Here is a 20,018-nt window from a genome sequence, read left to right as displayed (position 1 = left end):
AAGATGGAAATGGAAGGTTGTTAAAAGGAGAGGAAGCAAGGAAAAGGTGGATGGAATATTTTGAAAGTTTACTGAATGTTCAGGATAATAGGGATGCAAATATAATTGCTGTTGCAGATGTTGAGGTGCCAGTGATGGGAGATGAGAATGAGAAAGAAATTACAAGAGAGGAAGTGAGGAGAGCCATAGATGAAACGAGAGTAGGAAAAGCACCTGGTATGGATGGTGTGAGAGCTGAGATATTGAAGGAAGGGGGTGTGGCTGTAATTGAATGGTTGGTGAGATTGTTTATTATGTGTTTTGTTTTGTCAATGGTACCAGTAGATTTGGTTTGTGCATGTATTGCACCACTATATAAGGGTAAGGGATATGTGCATAAGTGTTGTAATTCAAGGGGTATTAGTTTGTTGAGTGTGGTGGGAAAAGTGCATGGTAGAGTACTGATTAATAGGATTAAGGATAAAACAGAGAATGCAATCTTAGAATTACAGGGTGGTTTTAGATGAGGTAGGGGATGTATAAATCAAATTTTTACAGTTAGGCAGATATACGAGAAATATCTAGCAAAAGGTAAGGAGGTATATATTTTGTTTATGGATCTGGAGAAAGCATATGATAGAGTTGATAGGGAAGCAATGTGGAATGTGATGAGGTTATATGGAATTGGTGGAAGGTTGTTGCAAGCAGTGAAAAGTTCCAAAAAAGGTAGTAAAGCATGTGTTAGGATAGAAAATGAAGTGAGCGATTGGTTTCCGGTGGGAGTGGGGCTGAGACAGGGATGTGTGATGTCGCCATGGATGTTTAACTTGCATGTTGATGGAGTGGTGAGAGAGGTGAATGCTCGAGTGCTTGGACGAGGATTGAAACTGGTAGACGAGAATGATCATGAATGGGAGGAAATTCAGTTGTTGTTTGTGGATGATACTGTGCTGGTAGCAGACACAGAAGAGAAGCTTGACCGATTAGTGACAGAATTTGGAAGGGTATGTGAGAGAAGGAAATTGAGAGTTAATGTGGGTAAGTGTAAGGTTATGAGATGTACGAGAAGGGAAGGTGGTGCGAGGTTGAATGTCATGTTGATTGGAGAGTTGCTTGAGGAGGTGGATCAGTTCAAGTACTTGGGATCTGTTGATGCAGCAAATGGTGGAGTGGAAGCAGATGTACATTAGAGAGTGAATGAAGGATGCAAAGTGTTGGGAGCAGTGAAGGGAGTGGTACAGAATAGAGGGTTGGGCAAGAATGTAAAGAGAGTTCTGTATGAGAAAGTGTGATTATACCAACTGTGATGTATGGATCGGTGTTGTTGGGAATGAAAGTGACAGAGACAAAAATTTAATGTGTTTGAGATGAAGTGTCTAAGGAGTATGGCTGGTGTATCTCGAGTAGATAGGGTTAGGAACGAAGTAGGGAGGGCGAGAACGGGTGTAAGAAATGAGTTAGCAGCTAGGGTGGATATGAATGTGTTAAGGTGGTTTGGCCATGTTGAGAGAATGGAAAATGGCTGTCTGCTAAAGAAGGGGATGAATGCAAAAGTTGATAGGAGAAGTACAAGAGGAAGGCCAAGGTTTGGGTGGATAGATGGAGTGAAGAAAGCTCTGGGTGATAGTAGGATAGATGTGAGGGAGGCAAGAGAGCATGCTAGAAATAGGAATGAATGGCGAGCGATTGTGCCGTAGTTCCGGTAGGCCCTGCTGCTTCCTCCTGTCGTCTTGGATGACTGCGGAGTTAGCAGCAGTATGGGATTCAGCGTTATGAAGCTTCATCTGGATAACGGGGGAGGGTGGGCTGTGGCACCTTAGCAGTACCAGCCAAATTCGGTTGAGTCCCTTGTCAGGCTGGGAGGAACGTAGAGAGGAAAGGTCCCCTTTTTTTCATTTGTTTGATGAAGGCTAACCCCCAAAATTGGTGGAAGTGCCTTGGTATATGTATTATTATTATTATTACTATTATTATTATTATTATTATTATTATTATTATTATTATCATTATTATTATTATTATTATTATTATTATTATTATTCCTTGCTAAGCTACAACTATACTTGGAAAAGCATGATGCTGTAAGCCCAAAGGCTCCAGTAGGGAAATATAACCCAGTGAGGAAATGAAATAAGGAAATAGATAAACCATATGAGAAGTAATGAGCAAAGAGTATAAAATATCTTATGATCAGTAATCACGTTAAAATAGATCTGTCATATACTCGTATCTAAACTATAAAAATAGACTTATGTCAGCCTGTCAACATAAAAATTATTCGCTGCGAGTTGAAAATTCTGAAGTTCCAAAGATTCAACTATGAGATTAGAAAGATCATTGAGGAGAATCTTAAGCAAGAAGGATAAGAAAAAACATTAACGATCAAAATTCTGCCGATTCTTCAAGTGATTATAAAACGGATTTTGAAGCGAAGCAAAAAATCTATTTTTGGGTGAGATGGGCATGTCGTCCTGATGGAAGTTCCTTAAAGTAGCTTCCTAAGGGATATATGTACTACAGTGATATTCCCAGAGAATTTTACCTTTAGGTATCCAGAATTCTAACTCCTGGCACGAACATCCTTAAATTTCTCTCAAGAATATCGCATAATATCAAAGGACGTATTCTTGACACGCCACTTAGCAATCTGCACCCCTAATAGCGTTTACATTTCGAGGGGGGTGTGGCAGAATAGAAGGGGAGCCGTATCAAGGTTACCCCCCTTCTCGTACTACTATTGAGTATGACAACAGCGCCATCTCCAAGATGGCGGACATTCCTTGTAGCATTGAGCATGGTGCTACAGATACAGTACTTTGGGAGGGATACTGTGAAGATCTTTTCTTTTTAGAAAAAATGGGTGGATCCATCAGGACGAAATGGCCATCTCACCCAAAAATAGATTTTTCGCTTCGCTTCAAAATCCGTTTTTTTGGGCTCAAGCAATGTCGTCCTGATGGAAGCATACCAGAGTATTAGTGTATCTGTGGATTTCCATCAGTGTCTTAACCTTGGGACAACATTTCTATGGTCATGTGGACCAATTGAGACAAATGACGTCATCGATATCAGTCATCATCACTAATCATAAACAATGTTAGTGCCTCCTGCCCCCTACAGGGAAGAGTCATTCTAGACAGTAGAAAAAGGGTCTCAAGGTTAACATATATTGTATGAACAAACATAAGTATACACTGAATATAAAAACAGTCTCATAGTTTGCATATATTGCCGAATCAATGTTAGTGTCTCTTATATCTATTGTTTGTGAGCATACAACTATATGAAGAATACTTACTTTAGTAAGTCAAAGAACTCTGGCATTTTATACATGCAATTGTCGGGCGAATTCGGACGCAATACATTCTAATAGACATTTATTCCCAATAAGTGACTAAATGAGTTAACCAGTAAACCGAATGTAGCATGACAATGGAATCATACACGTAACGAATACAGAGACTATATTTCGTTCTTGAAAGGGAAAGAAATGATGAGTGCCACTCTCAGATTGAAGAAAAATATTTATAATAAACTTTCTCTTTATGATCTCTGTACCGGTTACATTCTATCGATACTGTACTACGTACACACGGCACTAGTGCTATCTGTATAATTCCACACCTAGGATTTTGAACAAAATTAGTGTCACCATGGTAACACTTATTTAAAGGAGGTCACCCTAAAAATTATGACCCCTTCTCCCTTTAATTGACAGTCCCAGTCAATTAGCTGTTCATCGCAAAATTAAACGGAAGGTTTTAAAACACTGCCTGCTGCCACCACATAAAGCTTCAGTTCATGGACCTGCTTAGCATAGTGTTTGTAGAACACTCTGGATGATTTCCATCCAGTATATGAGCGAAGACGCTCGAAGTCCATATACTGAAAAAAGTTCAGTGATGAAGCAATTTTTCTCGGATCATGACCTGCGGGTGTACTGTCAGGATCTGCTCTACGAATAAAGTAGGTGAGCTTCGCCCTCAGTTGTTTCAGGGATAAGTTTGATCCAGAGGTTTCTTCTTTAAAGAGCTGTCCTCCCCTGAAGTCTGAAGTTCTACGAAGATAGACCTTTAGACACTCTACAGGACATAGAGAGACATCTTCCTTCAGAGGGCAGATTCTCCAGGGACCCCACCTCTTAGTGGGTAGCTCGTTCTTAGCAAGAAAGGTTGGATCAGGGAAAAGATTCAGTTATCCCGCTTCTGTGAACTGAATGTGGCCCTCATCTCTAGATAGGGCCACTATTTCACTAACTCTAGCCCCGGAGGCTATAGCAAACCGAAAGATAACCTTTTGGGTTAGATCCTTAAGGGAACAATCTTCATTGTTCACCGATGAGGCATAATGTAGGAACTTGTCCAAAGACCAAGAGATGGGCTTTGGTGGTGGTGCAGGCCTAAGCCTTGCACATGCCTTCGGAATCTTATTAAAGATTTCATTCACCAGATCCACTTGAAAGGCATATAGAAGAGGTCTAGTCAAGGCTGACTTGCACGCAGTTATCATGTTGGCCGCCAGACCTTGATTATGAAGGTGGACAAAGAAGGACAGACAGAAGTTCATTGAAATTTCTTTCGGTCCTTTTGCTTTCACGAACGCAATCCACTTTTTCTAAGAACACTCATATTGTCTTCTAGTTGACTTAGACTTGTATTCTTCTAAGAATTCTATATTGCCTTCTGAGATCCCAAATCTTTTTCTAACCGCTAGGGCAAGAAAATCATGAAATGAAGGGTCCGGGTTCTCTGTGATAAAACGAAGGCAATTAATTTCCGAACCTTCTGAAAGAGACCTAGGTTCAGAACTAGGGCTAGCCTCAGCTTCAGTTCCTTCATTAAGGAGGACAGATTGCTCTTGGGCTACTTGAGAGCCAATAGAGCTACTCCCCCTTGGAAGTATCTGAGCCTGTTGAGGACCTTCAGCAGGTGATTGGATGGGATGAACGGGAATACCTGAGTCCATCCCTTCCATACTAGAGACATGCTGTCTATAAACTCCATTAGAGGATCCTCGTATGGGGCTACATAACGAGGTAGTTTCTTGAAGACGCTTGTGATGAAGAGGTCGATCTGCAGTTCCGGGACTTGTTCTCATCTGGGAGGAATAGGTCTGCGTCCATGGATCATTCCAACTCTATCGGCTTGCACCGAAATAGAGCATCCACTGTCACATTGTGGATCAATTGTATATGAACTGCTGAAAGGTGGCATCCCTTTAAGAAAGAGATGGTTAACTTCACCTAGACTGTATGAGACGTTCCTTAGCATTGTCGATTGGGACGTCTCATTATCGCTTCGGTGTCCCAGATCAGTCGTAGGAAGTCTGATCTGCGTGGAGAGAGCTTCCCCACTCATGACAGGACCAGCATAGTCTTGGGACCCTCAGGCTTTGACTTTTGTTAGAGAAGCGACTAAAGAGGAACCGGTATCGGTCTTTTTAGATCTCTTCAAGCGTTTGATGCGTATTTTCTCCAGGCTCTTGGCGCATCTTTCCGCTGTGCTCTTAGCACTAGGTCTGTCGCTATTGCAAACTGGGGAGAGTTCAGAGCTTCTCCCTGTTAGCATCTTGGAAATCTGACTGATTAATTGAGTCTCTTTACCGACCTTGCGATCTCCTTTTATATTCCAAAGGGAAAGGAGAGTTGAAGTGACCACAGGCTTCAATGGTTTTTCAGCCATTGAAACCTTTGAGCTGGAGAGAATCGAGACTTCTAGAAGCTTATCTTGCATCCACGATGTCCTGGGAACCGGGTCATTTCCTTGGATGCACATAGACCAGCCACTTCGGCCCAGCCTCTCGTCCAGGTACATTGTTGCCTGAACCATTTCTAGGCTTGGTTTTTACGTGACTAAGTCTGCCAATCCTATAAAGATATTTAGGACTGTGTCTAGTCCGACACGTATCTTTCCTAGGATGTACGTTACTATCTGTAACTTGAATCCTAGATAGGAGGGGAGGGGGTGATTGACTGGAAGTTGCCAAAGGACACCTTTCAGGTCTGACAAGACTACGAACACCCCTTTTTGAAACAAGGTCCATATGTTCAGAAGGATTAACATCCTGAACTTGCTGTTTTATATGAACTTGTTGAGTGGCGACAAGTTCAGAATGACTCCGAGATTTCTTGAGTCCTTCTCGTGTACACAAAACAGCCTTCCCTGGCACTCGATGGACTATAGTTTCCTTACCACCTGTATGCCCTAGAGCTCTCAGGTATACTCCTCCAGGTGGGTTTTGGATTGTAGGAGAAGGTAAGGAAATGATGGTGGAGACATTTCTGTTTCCTATCATAGTCCCATCTTGATTAGGCCTTGGACCCAAGGATCGAAGGTCCGACGATCCTGAAGGAACCTCCCTCCTACCCGAAGCATCTTCATGCTTCGAATGATAATCAGTAAGTTTAAACTTTAGACCACCTGCCTGTGGCACCGTGGTCACTGGAACTGTGGGATGTTGTTGAACTGCCCGGATATTTCCAGCTTTTCCCGTCTTCTTTTTAGGTTTGGGACCCACAACCATGGAAGATTTTCTCTTTGAAAGGATGCCCCACTTTTGGAGAAGACTTATGTTCTCCATGGTGGCACTCTTAATCACTTTCTTAACTACCTCGTCTGGGAAGAGGTCTTTACCCTAGATGTTGGAAGATATTAGCTTCCTTGTTTCGTGTTTCACTGTTGCAGCAGCAAACACAAACTCTCTACATGCTCGCCTAGCCTTCATAAAGGCGTAAAGGTTCTTCACTAAGGCCGCCATATGCATTTTGGCTAGGACCATGAGCATGTCTGGGGTATTTTGATAGGTTGAACACAACTCTATGTAGTTTTGTAGAGAAAGGGAGGCTGCTAGTCTCTCCTTTGTTTTTTGTTCATTATACAAAAGAAACTCGGATAGTTTAGGGAGACGTTCGTTAAATTGTCGACTGGCGACATCCGCATCTAATCTTCCTACCGAGAAAGTTAAATGGACTTCCTTCCTAGTCCTTCTCTTGTCTGGGAAAGGCTGGTGACAGAGGCTTGCACTCCTCGAGTGCAGGACATGGCCTACCCGCCTCCAATGCCTTGGCAACAGATTTAAATGCCTTCCCCATAAAGGGGAATGAGATTGAAGCAGGAGCAAGAAAGGAAGGGTGCCTGTTATCCAGTGAGAATACCTTCGACTCCAAGTAACCCGCCTTTTTCAGGCTACTTGACAGGATAGCCTGTGCCTTATCATGGTCAAGAATCATGACCTTCGATTCCGTTCCTTTTCTTGACTTTGGATCATACCTCAGTCGAACAAAACAATAGGGAAAGCATCAAAGCTTGGCCAAAACTGGATTTTGTCCAAAGGAACAGCACCTGTCTTTTCCGAGATGTAGAGTTTGCCATTTAAAATTGGCATCAGCTCCACAAACCTCCAGGGATTGGTTTTGGAGCATGTCGGTAGGTCTTGATCCATGGGTCGTTTGAATGACCCTTGGGAAGTGACAAGAGAAGCTTTGCAAGGCTCTATCTTGCATTTTACTTCCTGCTTTTCGTTTTGTTTATGAAAACTCCTTATTAGATTATTCACTTGGGCACATAATTGTTCCATTCTATCTAATAGAGGGGTAGAAGACGAAGATGTCGACGTCAATGGCTCTAGAGCCAGCATAGGCGCAGGCAATTCCGACACAACATTTTCCCCTTCTAGCCCTGGGCACTTCCTGCCCTCCTTCCCAAAGGCTATCTGGCTGTCAGGGGATGTAATTGGTACCTGAGGCACCATTATTTCCTTACTTGCCCTCGGAAATAGTAGCTTACGCATCCTATCATTAGGTAGGTAAGGTCCCGGAGAGATTTTCTGGAAGCCTCTCACCCAATTGCGTAATTTGTATTGAGCTGTATCCCTGGTCTTTATAGACTTGGGATTCTCGAAACCTTCGAACATTAATGTCCGACATATATTGCAAACCTGCGGGTTCCAATAATGTAGGTATTCGGAAATAATATTGCAGGGGGCATGAAACCTGCAAGTATTATGACCATAAAAATACTTACTCTTGGCCTTGCAGAAGACTGCAGCACAAGTCATCTGGTGTTCCTCCTGTAAAGAAAGGAAAACAGAATGAGTATATAATGGATTATATCACTGATAATCAACATGCAAAAGAATATCTTAGGATAGTAAGCTATAAAGGGATAGTAGGAGACATATACTTGTGTATCCCCTGCAAGCAAATGCTGTTACCTCCCCTCAGTATTAACTATAGGGAGATTCCTCTATCAAGGAACTCCAACTAAAAGGGGCTCTTACCCCTAGGGGTAAAGACGTACAAATTCACTGTCCCTTTTTATTCTTAACACTGTGGGGTTAGGATGACTGATTCTCAATCAGAATATTGAAGAAATACTATTCTTTCATTGTAGGAGCGGTACTAGCAGAAGCTCGCACAAGGGTACCCAAGCTATGTTAGGAATAACTACTGTATAATTGTACTGTAGTTTTCTATTTGCAGTATATATATATATTGCAAATTACTGGTTACTGTACAATTATATATTGTAGTTCAGCCAGTATGCTGCTTTTGTAGGAAGCATTTGACATTGCAATCCAGCTGGCATGACGCCAACTGGACTAGGGAAAGATAAAGACATATATTTGTGTATCTCACCCAAACTATTTGCCGTGGCCTTCCTTGCAATATTAAATCTTAGAGGTTCCTGATCAGGAAGACTCAAGGATAAAGGCTCTACCCTTTAAGGGTTAGGAGTGTAACATCCCAGCCTTGAAAATATTTAATATTTTAGGGTAATCCAAAAAACTGATTTCTAATCAGAATATTGAAGAAATTATATTCATTCAATATGGGATTGGGCTCAGCAAATACCTGTGTAGGGATACCCAAGATATATTGGAAATAACTACTAGTATAATATATATAGTAGTTTTCTATCTGCAGTATATTCTATACTGCAGATATACTAGCTACCTGTATAGCATATACTGTAGTACAGCCGGCATGTCGCCGGCGTAGCTAGATCTTGCCAGTATATCCAGCATGCTAGCTAAAAGAGAGAGATATAGCATGAAGTAAAGGCTACTCCTTACTGTGTATGTATACAGTAATTAAGGATGTAAAAGTCTAATTTTACTGCCTTTCTGCAGAAAGAAGGTTCAAAAGGAAGGGGAGAATGTACCATTCAGGCTTCCATCCAGCTACAGTACTATTGCCGGCAAGGTGCCGCCGATACACTGCCGGCAGGCTAGCCTCCGGCAGTACCAGTATATTCGGCGTGCTGCCATCTGAGTCACCACCTATCTGTACCGGTACTCCGGCAACAGAACCTGTGGCTAGCAGTCCAAGGGAGAACTGAAGAACCTTGGGGACAGAAGGGACTTCCCACTCACAGCCATCATGGCTGCTGGCAGCCGCCAGCCACCGGCAGCCATCTTGGCTGCCGGCAGTTGAAAAACACATAGTCACTGACAATCAACATGGCCGCCGGCAGTTGTCATGGCTGCCTGTAGCTAACATAGCTACCGGCAGCCGGACAACAGCCGTAGAGAGGGAGTCTGGCCGGCCCTGGCAACCCACCGGCAACGGTAAGGTTGCAGGACGCCGGCCCAGTGAAAGACAATGGCTCGGCCATCATAAAGTGGACAGAGGGGGAAGGAACAGGGTCCTGTATAAGGTGTGAAAGGAGCTGGCAAAGTTATCAGTCCTACCACACCGTAAAGAAACTCTGTTTCAGTATCGGCGGTATCCTAGGTGACAGGAGAGACTCAGTTCTCCAACTTAGAGATTGCCAATACAGTTAAGGGGACGGCGGCATTGCCGCCTCCTCTCAACAAGGGAGAAACAGAGTTCAAGTGCCGCCGCCATCCTAGGCAAAAGAAGAATACTATTCTTCAGCCTAGGGGGCTGCGAGCACAGGACTAGTCTTCTAGACCGCAAGGAGAAGATGATATCCTACCACCACTTCAAGTGCGGCTAGGGTGGGCTAGCCTCTAATGTTAGCAGCCTAGCCGGCAGGGGAATGATGGTATCCTACAACCCATTCACCCTGCTGGCAGGTCGCTGACACAAGACTAAATACTCTGAGATTCTGACTGAATCCCAAAACCTGCTGGTATACCACAACCTGCGGTTAAGGGAAGAGACAGAAAATCCCTAGGCTAGTCATGCCTGAATAAAATTCAGGGCACGACCCACTACAGTTGTAGCCTGAAGCTACGCTCAGAGGGAAGGAGAGATTACCCTTAAATCTCCATGGAGACGTGTAATGTTTCATATAATTCTAGGAGATATCTATCTCCACTTGAATTGAAAAACAATACACGAGGGCAACCGGAGAAATGTCTGAACGTATAACAAAATGCCTAGGTTAGGTTACCTAGGCGAGACGAGATCTCGGTTACCTAACTCACCGAAACACTAACTATACGATCGACATAGAAAAGGAAATTATGCACATTATAAATATCTTTACAAGTATAATTTGCCTAAATAGCTTACATAATTAAAGATTAATTAATGCTATTTAAAACCGGGAAGTCGTTCTACTAACTAAATAACACATGCCTAACGAACGACAACACCCATGGCGCCTCCGGTAACAGGCCTAGCTCCTAAGCACAACAAATTACTCTAATTTCACTGTGAAATAGGAGCTAAAATATACTCAAAGTAAAGACCCAATACTCAACTTTCCACAGGCGAAAGAAGATGGAGAATGCATAATTATAATCCTTGCAAAACGATCGAAAAAGTTAGATCACCAGGGAACACCACTGAGCGAAATCGCTACAAAATAAGGAATGTCCGCCATCTTGGAGATGGCGCTGTTGTCATACTCAATAGTAGTATGAGAACGGGGGTAACCTTGATACGGCTCCCCTTCTATTCTGCCACACCCCCCTCGAAGCGTAAACGCTATCAGGGGTGCAGATTGCTATGTGGCATGTCAAGAATACGTCCTCTGATATTATGCTATATCCTTGAGAGAAATTTAAGGATATTCACGCCAGGAGTTATAATTCTGGATACGTAAAGGTAAAATTCTCTGGGAATATCACTGTAACACATTTATCCCTCAGGAAGCTACTTTAAGGAACTTCCATCAGGACGACATGGCTTGAGCCCAAAATAATAATAATAATAATAATAATAATAATAATAATAATAATATTAATATATAGATTATATATATCATGAATCTGAACCATTATTTTTTGTTGACTTAGCCCTTTTTAGTTCATAGTTGTATTCTAGAGGTTTAGAAAGTTAAAACGGGTAGGGCAAGAATAATGAACAACAACTAAAATCTCAAGCAGAAAAAAGACTATCTTAATTTTAAGTTTCTGGTGAGCACGTTTGGTTATGCATAGCTGTACTCTTGATTTATTTTCCCCGTCAGTAAGGACTCAAAACCGAATGATTGTTGTAGATGAAAGAGAACACATTGCTGAACGTTTTATTCCAAGCAGCTCCGTTTACAATGATATTACATTTTTCACGATAAAGTTCTTTAATATTTTGAAGATATTTGTAACACCTACAACCAACACCTAGCTAAATATATATTATAAAAAAGACATAGTAAATATTTCTCTTTCAAAACGTATGCGTAAATTTCTGTTATCTATGGATAAAAACGAGTTTTTTTTTTTTTCAGTTTCTTCTACATTAGCACAAAAAACAATTTTACAGTAAAATCGGAAATATAACATGCCAAATAATGTTTAAATTACACAGAAATTTGGAAAATCCAGTACCAATGAAATTTTAAATATTTCTTTGAAATGCAAAGTAAAAAACAATACCATATCTGTTATAATAGAACTAGATAAAACAATTTTAACTACTTAGTAAACAATCATAATCAATAACCATATCAACATGATATACATTTACATACACAACAATATCAAATGCATATTAACGGCAAATAGAAAGACAGCGAGCTTAACGTAAGCCTGCCTTTACATCATCTCTAACTAATTTATAAATCTGAATTACTAATGAACATGGAAGAAGTCTAAAAATGAACTCGCTGTTCATCACAATCTCCTTTAGTAATTAAGCCAAATCTGCTTAGTCTTGATTCTCGTCATAATCTCAGTTTGATTTTACTCAAAACTTTAATCTGATGCTTGTGTTGCGCAAAATGGCAAAACTAATCAAAACTGGCTTGAATACAGGACCGAAAGTAGGGCTCGCAAAATCCCTTGTTCAGTTGGGGGCTGTTAAATCAAATTATTTATATTTGTCATAAGTCCTAATAACTGCTGCTGGTTACTTATATCTGCTTCTGATACTAAATAGTAGAGAATATATAATTCAAGTGTAAATTGAAAGGAATCTACAATACATAACAATATAAGTAAATGATATGTCTAAAAAACTTACTTATTCAAATACTTTTCTTGTTTGTTCACTCTTCAACAAAGGGCTAAAATTCTTCGTCTTGCTTCATCTCTTACATGTTAACATTTATCGTCGAATGTAAAAAGATTTTCATTACGGCAGAGTTGTCATAAAAATGTTAGGAAGAAAAATATTCTCTGAGCGAAGTCGAATTCAAGAGATTTTCCAGTGATATTCATACACTATTAAACTTTGAAGAATATTTCCAAATTTCAGTATTTTAAAAAATTAAAGTGAAATTTTTTATCGTTTATATTGCGCAATACTTTCATAATTTACTTAATTCTATCAACCCATCATTTTCTTCCCTAATTCATGGTATAAAAAGATGAAAAGAAAGACCTCATAATACCTGATAGTACAGTAGCCTAATGAGTAAATAGCAGAATGACACAACACATTTTCAAAAGTAATACTTTTGAAATCAATTTGAATACGCAATCTTTATCAAAATAAAGTAGGACTTTTATAAAACACATTTTATCTATGCCACACGATAATAAGATTTCTGCATAAACATATTATTTTAGAAAAAATAAACCTATGCTTAGCTTTCATGACATATACCACAAACTATACTTTCATTTTAAGATAGACTATCTTTACTATATAAAGCAGAAACTTGAATCATTTTAACCAGACTTGCAGAATTAATTTTCTTTGTAACTTGCATTAGTAATACAAAGGAAAAGCAATAGGATACTTTCGATATAAATACATTAATGTGAGCCAAGTGAGATGATGAATTGACTCGGACATCTAGTAAGACCAAAATTAGGACTATTCTTACACTAAGGGTAAATCTTAATGGAAATTTTGAAAATAGAGAGTATCAGCTAAACGGAATTCCAGCAGATGTAAGGCCCCACAGCCCCCAAAAAATGGCTCCCAACGGCGATCTCTTAGTAGCTACAAAAATATCAGCTTCCCGATGAGTCCAGTCATCGGGTCATACAAAAGTCTCCATATCAAATGGAAAAAGCAACGAAAAGCACATCATTGTCCGGAGAAACCGACTTGAAGAGCCAAGGTTTCCTGCTTAGCTCTATCAAGGCAACAGGAGGACAAAATGCCGTATTTCTGTCTATATTTATCCCAAAGAAAATAAACTTCCAAAACCTGCTGTGGGTTGACCCAGTTTACAGTATATAGTCTTTCGGGTCTCACAAATACGATTTTTCTTTCTTTTCAAATGTAACATTAAAAAACAAAAGCTGTTTTTATAAAAATATATACAGTGGCAGAGCCCGTGTCTGTTCCTTATCCGGTTTAGTAAGAACATGAATATAATGCATTTGGTATGGTATCATTAATGAAAATATATCAAGGTTTGCTCTTTTTCTTAAAGCTTGACCAAAGTCACTCATGTCAATGTTAATGTTTGCTAGTTGTTATCTTTATATCTTTCGGGGTTTTGGCAATAATAGTAGTCGAAGATACGCTACGGTATTGCAAAATTGCAATGGTTCAATATCTATTGCATAATGTCCGATACAAATAGGAACTAATTATACAGAAACTGCAAGGCAATACTTTGTGAATGTCTTGAACGTTTATAACCAAATTTCTTTAGTACCAAATGAGCGGAATTCTGACATGCAGCTTAATCTTTTAACACCCGTTAGAATTAAGAATACCAGTAGCTCGTATCCTAAGTCCCCGTGGTTATCCAAGGAACATGGTTCTCAAAAGACTTTTACAAATGAACCAATTCTACAGTAATTACGAGTTTCACATCAAATAAGTAACAGACATGTCAGCCTCTGCAAAAGATGACAATTATATACATTTGCAATGTGTTCATCTGATATATGTGATTTGCATATGGTAACAATGATTGACCTCGTGAAAATGACAAATGTTTACACACGAAAGATTTACTTCAATGTGTTTTTGTGATTATGGAACGTGAACTTCACGGGTAATCAGTTCACCGTAAGTTCAACAAATGACATGTGTATGTGATGACACGAAACTAGCTACGTAGAATAAATTCATACAAAATTTCACAAACTATCGTTCTTCTCTAATGAGCAATGCTTTAACAATGGTTTTATAGCAGTTGTTTTTTTGGCTCCAAATACACGAAATTGCATGGTTTGCATAAAAGAATACACTTTGCATCTTCTGAATATATCAGTAAGTTTAAATCTATGTCCTTTACGGTATACAAAAGTACAACATCAAGTTAATGATAATACATTCATATCTAATTGCTGGTTTTCGAATGTTGAGTCCTGCTAACACAATCTCTACGTATTGCTTTCTGGGAAATATCTAAAAGACATCGATAAATCACATGAACAAATACATATCGCATGCTTAGTAACACCAATTATGGAAAGGTTTTTTTTTTTTTTTTTTTTTTTTTTTTTTTTTTTTTTTTTTTTTTTTTTTTTTTTTTTTTTTTTTGCCTTCTAATAGTCCCAATGCTAATCCAGCCTCAGTTATGGAGAACTAAGAAGACCAACGATCGCATTACAATCAAAAGAGAAGAAGAGAACATCTAACCTCAGTTGAAAGACTGGAATTAAGTTCATTTTCCTCTTCCTCTTGACTGTAATTGATGGTGTGGTCTCCTCCTATCCTGTTGCTAGCGCTGCATAATTCAAAATGAACATGATTTCGAAACGATGCTTTGGCTAGTTAAAAAAAATATATGTATATCTCCCTTTCACTATATCCTAACAGCACATACACTCTTGTCCTTTTCATGACATGCCCTAAATTCTACTTATACAATTCTTGACACAAAGTGGTGCTAAACATACGTTTGAATAACACCGGGTATTCTAATCAAGACCGAGTTTATTTCAAAATTAGGATGATAGTCCAGTAAACTCGTGAACCTTGAAAATCTCGAATTTTTCCTTTACGTTCCAATGCCCATGAAATATAAAGCTTCATTTACCTTGTTGTACAGTTCAATGTTTTCATTTTTTCACAGCCATCATTAAAAAGCTTGAAACATCCTCAAATAAGATTTTTTTTCTCTTTTGTTGCATTTTATATTTACCAGAAAATTTAGATTTTACATCTATTCCACTACAAGTAAGGCCTAAAAAAGATATTACCAATATTAGCTATACTTCAGTTATGCAACAATTGACTCTCTCGGTATCAAAAGGCTAGGAAAAGAAAATATCCTGGAATCATTAAAAACTTGTTACGCTGAAGATGTATTTTGCGAGGGTTCCATAGCTCCGTTCAGAAGGGTATCCGTGATCATAAACTCCTGTTCGTTTTCTTCGTCTTTGGTTTCACCAGGATGGACGTCGATCTGATGCATCATTCTGTATCTCTGAACCACTCGGCTCCATTTGATGACGTTCTCTATCCTCTTCACACCTTGAGGCCCTTCCATATTGCTCAGTGGGACCAGATTTTCTGAAACGAAATTAGCATGACGTCATTTCGATAAATAGGAAAATTCTTTGACGGCCTTAATACCATTTCCTAAGTATGAAATCTCTGGAAAAACTTCAATTATGAAGTCGTCACTAAATAAGGAACTTATGGAGGATAAGGAATATCATTAGGAATTGTGTAATGAAATAGATAAAATGGATTAATTACATTTATTAAAGTAATCCTTCGTCAACGTGTGTGACTATTCCATCACGTGCAGAATGTACATGTGGTTATAAAGATATTTTTGTATAGGCATATATATATATTTGAAAATGCAAAAGAAATGGAAAGATTGCTCTTATATCATTATTCAAAGCCTAAAGAATATAATTTACTTCGGTGCTCATTTTTATAGGCAGCATGTCAACAGTCCCATAAAAGGGAATAAACCAAATATAATTTTAGAGTGATAAATACTATATGCAATTATTTTCTTCAACCTTAATATCAGGTCAGCATGGAGTTCCTCTCCGAGTACGTTTGATAATGATCCTAGTAGTCTGCCATCAAAGTCAAAAATATCAAACAAGGCCCTTTAAATAAAGTTATATTTCAAGCGACTTGATATCAACTCTACTCAAGGTTCTGGATTTTTCAAATATTCGACCATAAGATTATGTAACAAGCTCGCGTTAGACATCCGAAAGACTAAAGATATCAAAAAGTTTTCAAGTCACTAAAGACTTGTTTTCCAACGTCTTCGATAATGTGAATTTGGTAATTATAGCAGAATACGCTGTGTGATGCTCTAAATACATAAGAATATATACGACAAAATGATCTTGTATAACTTCAAAACAGCCCTAAAAGTAAAGTACAGTAAAATAAGGGAAAATATTCTTTTGCAGATGTACGAGAATAACATATGAACATACATGTGTCATAGCCAAAAAATGAATTTAAGTTTGAGTAAAAAAAAAAAAAAAAAAAAATTATGTATGAAATCAAACTCGTTTTAAAACCAATAACAAATAAAAAGAAATATTTAAACAAACAATGTTTTGTAGATATCTGACGAATTATTTGTAATAAACTCTCAGTTACATTCACTTGTGAAATAAAACCTTGAAATTTTACAGAACAGCTAGAGCGATTTAACCTGAAGGTCTTTTGTTTCTTCATCATTTGAATTCTTCCAGTTAGTTCGAAGCTCACGAAGCCTTAGTCGAGGTGCCACTTTAAGCGAGTTAATAGAATGAAAGAGAAATAACTAACCTGTGCTTTGCGGCATTATACTCGTCTTACTTCGAGATCTCATCTTTTTTATCCATCCGCCTCCAGCTTCCGACTTCCCCTCCGCCGAGTTTGGATCTTCGGGACGACCTTCAGTTCGCATATATTCCATTGCTTGGTCAGAGCACAAATTACCTGTAGAATATTACAAATGATAAGACACCAAAGAAATATTTGAGTCCTTCCTAACTGTATTCAAGTATATAAATTGCTAACAGTTAAATTTTCCCTTTTATTTTCATTGAAAATTGTCAGAATATGATAGAAAGGACAGGATCCAGCACTTACATCTGAACTTGAAAATAGCAATAATATACACGACGAATTTGACTAAAAGATTGAGTGGAGACGGCGTTCCCGAAGTTCTGCTCATATCACGGATCAACTTCGCCAAACCGAATTTCCATTCCGTGTCGCTCTTAGCTTGAATCCTCTGATAGGTATCGGACATCATAGCAATCAAGAGGTTGATGAGAACCACAACTGTCACCATTTGGTAGATGCCAAACACGATCTGTTAAGTACAATATTGTGTCTGTCACAGTTGCATTCAACTTTTTGGAAATTGAAATTCTATTTACAAAATGTGCACAAATGCTAGAACCACATGTTTATGAATGAATGTGCAATGATGCAGATGGATAGAAAGGTGGATGATACAAAGGCAAGTATTATATATCAGTGTTCTTCGTTATGAATGTTTCTTTATGTTGAAATTGATATTTCAGGACCCATGTCCCTGTAAAGGTTTCCTGTACAAGTTCAAATTTTCCTGTGCCCCTAAACAGTTCGAATACACAGAATATATGAAGGGACATCTCTCTCTCTCTCTCTCTCTCTCTCTCTCTCTCTCTCTCTCTCTCTCTCTCTCTCTCTCTCTCTCTCTCTCAATTAAAAACGAAATATCAAGCTCCTTAAGATGTTTTAAGATATCTAGAGTTATGAAGTACTGTCATTTGGATATATAATATTACGAAAAATGTGAACCCTATTGATGCTGTATTATTGACATGGATCATTTGAATCTTTTGCCATTTTATTATCTTACTTTTGGAATGGATTTCTATGCCCTAATGTAGTATAATAAACTTTCTGTAACTAAAGCTGTAAAATTTAGATTGTTGAACATTCATTTAAACAAGACTAATGCTATTCAAACCTAGTTCTTGAAGACCAAGCTAAGTAAAGAATAACCTAAGTGTAAAAAGTGTAACGGGTAAGAGAAATCTCTTATTTCAACATCCATATTATCATAATTACTGGCTAAGCTACAATCCTAGTTAAAAAAAAAAAAAACAAGATGCTACAAGTCTAAAAGCTCCAACAGGGAAAATAGACCAATGAAAAAAAGGAAATAACGAAATAAATAAACTATGTATGTGAAGTAATAAATAAGTATATAAAATACCTTTAGATCAGTAACAACGTTAGAATATTTCTTTTATATATTGACTATGAAGAGAGACTATGTCAGCCTGCTCAACATAAAAACTGGTTAATTGTACTTTAAAAACAAGAACTATTCCACTCACCTTCATAAGACTCTGAGCCCAGGGAGGATGACTGTAAAAAGGAGGCATGTAGTCGGGCTCTACTAAACCGAACAGAGAGAAGAAGAGCATTTCTCCCGTCTGGATTGGTGTCTGGATTGGCGCCTCTGGAAAGCGTAAAGTAAATACGAACCATCATTAATGTATCATCTCATCTCAGGGTGTCAGTAGTTAGATTTAGATAATCTTCAAAGACTTTTACGATCTGAATTTCAATTTAAGTAGCAAATAATCTAAATCTATTTTCGCGAACTTACCTGCCGGGGGATATCCTGACCCTACTCTCTCGGTACTGGTGTTATTAAAATCAGTATACGTAGGCCTGACGGGGTTGTATAGGGCAGCCATGTACATGGAGAAGCCAAAGACGAAAATGCAAAGGATGATCAAGAACATGCCTAGATCCACCATAAGCTTTCCGATGATGACGGTCCAAGGACCAAAAAGATGATGGAAGGACAGGAAGTCTAAAATTTGTACCGAAGCACATAACATCGCCAGCGCTACCATGTTATTCCTAAAAAAATAATTTTCATTTTGTTAGTTACATAAAAAATGTGTATGTCAAAATCTATTTTCAATTTGTCTCATAAGGATTTTCATCAATCGAATTGCTAGGAAATAATAATTACAAAACCATAGAAATTTAGTAGTCAGCCTCTTCGTCAAGGTAATTGACGTTAAAATTATAATGGTTCGTGGTTTTAATATTTTTATTTCAATAAGGCAAAGGTTCATATTCTGGTTTGGCCTCTCTCATGATATGCAAGGTAAGTTAGCCCAAATATACAGCTTCTACTTTCATAGTCAATTTAGTAGTGTATGATTATCAAAAGAAAACAAAATTGATAAAAAAAGAAAAGCAGTCTGGATTGATGATTTTCATCCGGTGTCATCAATAATACCTTTCCTCATGTAGAAAGAAAAATCAGTATGTATTATAAACTATTATTTTCATTAAAGGAATTTCTCAAAAGCTAATATTTTCAATTAATTATACAATTATTTCATATTAATAATTTTTTCAAACAATTAGCACCTGACATTTTGCTTTTGGAATTCAGCTGACAGCAGCTTTACTGAAGGTTTTTTTTCCACCAACAACTCTAAAAGATAAATTTTTGATTACCTGATATATAATAGTTCTTGCACAACCTCCACATTACTCATATAAAAGAATGCTACAAGATGAATTAATACACCGAGGCCGCCTAAAACAAGAACAATAATTTTGATCCAGCCTAAACCAGCCAAGTCTCCACGATTGGTCAACTCCATCACTAAATTCCCGCTAAACCACAGCAAAAGGCACCACTCATACCTGAGGGAAAGAAATATTATTATTATTATTATTATTAGTAGTAGTAGTAGTAGTAGTAGTATAATTATTATTATTATTATTATTATTATTATTATTATTATTATTATTATTATTATTATTATTATTATTATTA

General features: G+C 38.2%; 1 protein-coding gene across 1 annotated transcript in view; it reads right to left on the bottom strand.

Annotated features, from left to right (window-relative positions):
* Positions 1-11,447: 11,447 nt before the first annotated feature.
* The window catches only part of LOC137655770 (serine/threonine-protein phosphatase 6 regulatory ankyrin repeat subunit B-like), a 226,132-nt gene continuing 217,561 nt past the window's right edge, over positions 11,448-20,018 (bottom strand). Inside the window, exons 27-32 of the mRNA XM_068389900.1 lie at positions 19,694-19,885; positions 18,822-19,081; positions 18,547-18,671; positions 17,303-17,528; positions 16,997-17,149; positions 11,448-15,757 (exon numbers count right to left, since the gene is read on the bottom strand). Coding sequence (XP_068246001.1) covers positions 15,537-15,757; positions 16,997-17,149; positions 17,303-17,528; positions 18,547-18,671; positions 18,822-19,081; positions 19,694-19,885 — 1,177 coding nt within the window. The 3' untranslated portion in view covers positions 11,448-15,536. The remainder of the gene's footprint in view (positions 15,758-16,996; positions 17,150-17,302; positions 17,529-18,546; positions 18,672-18,821; positions 19,082-19,693; positions 19,886-20,018) is intronic.

This window comes from Palaemon carinicauda, chromosome 16 (genome assembly GCF_036898095.1).
Source record: "Palaemon carinicauda isolate YSFRI2023 chromosome 16, ASM3689809v2, whole genome shotgun sequence".
In the NCBI taxonomy this organism is placed as follows: Eukaryota; Metazoa; Arthropoda; class Malacostraca; order Decapoda; family Palaemonidae; genus Palaemon; species Palaemon carinicauda.
The sequence above is the reverse complement of the archived record's forward strand: the minus strand, read 5'-3'. Positions and strand labels throughout refer to the sequence as shown.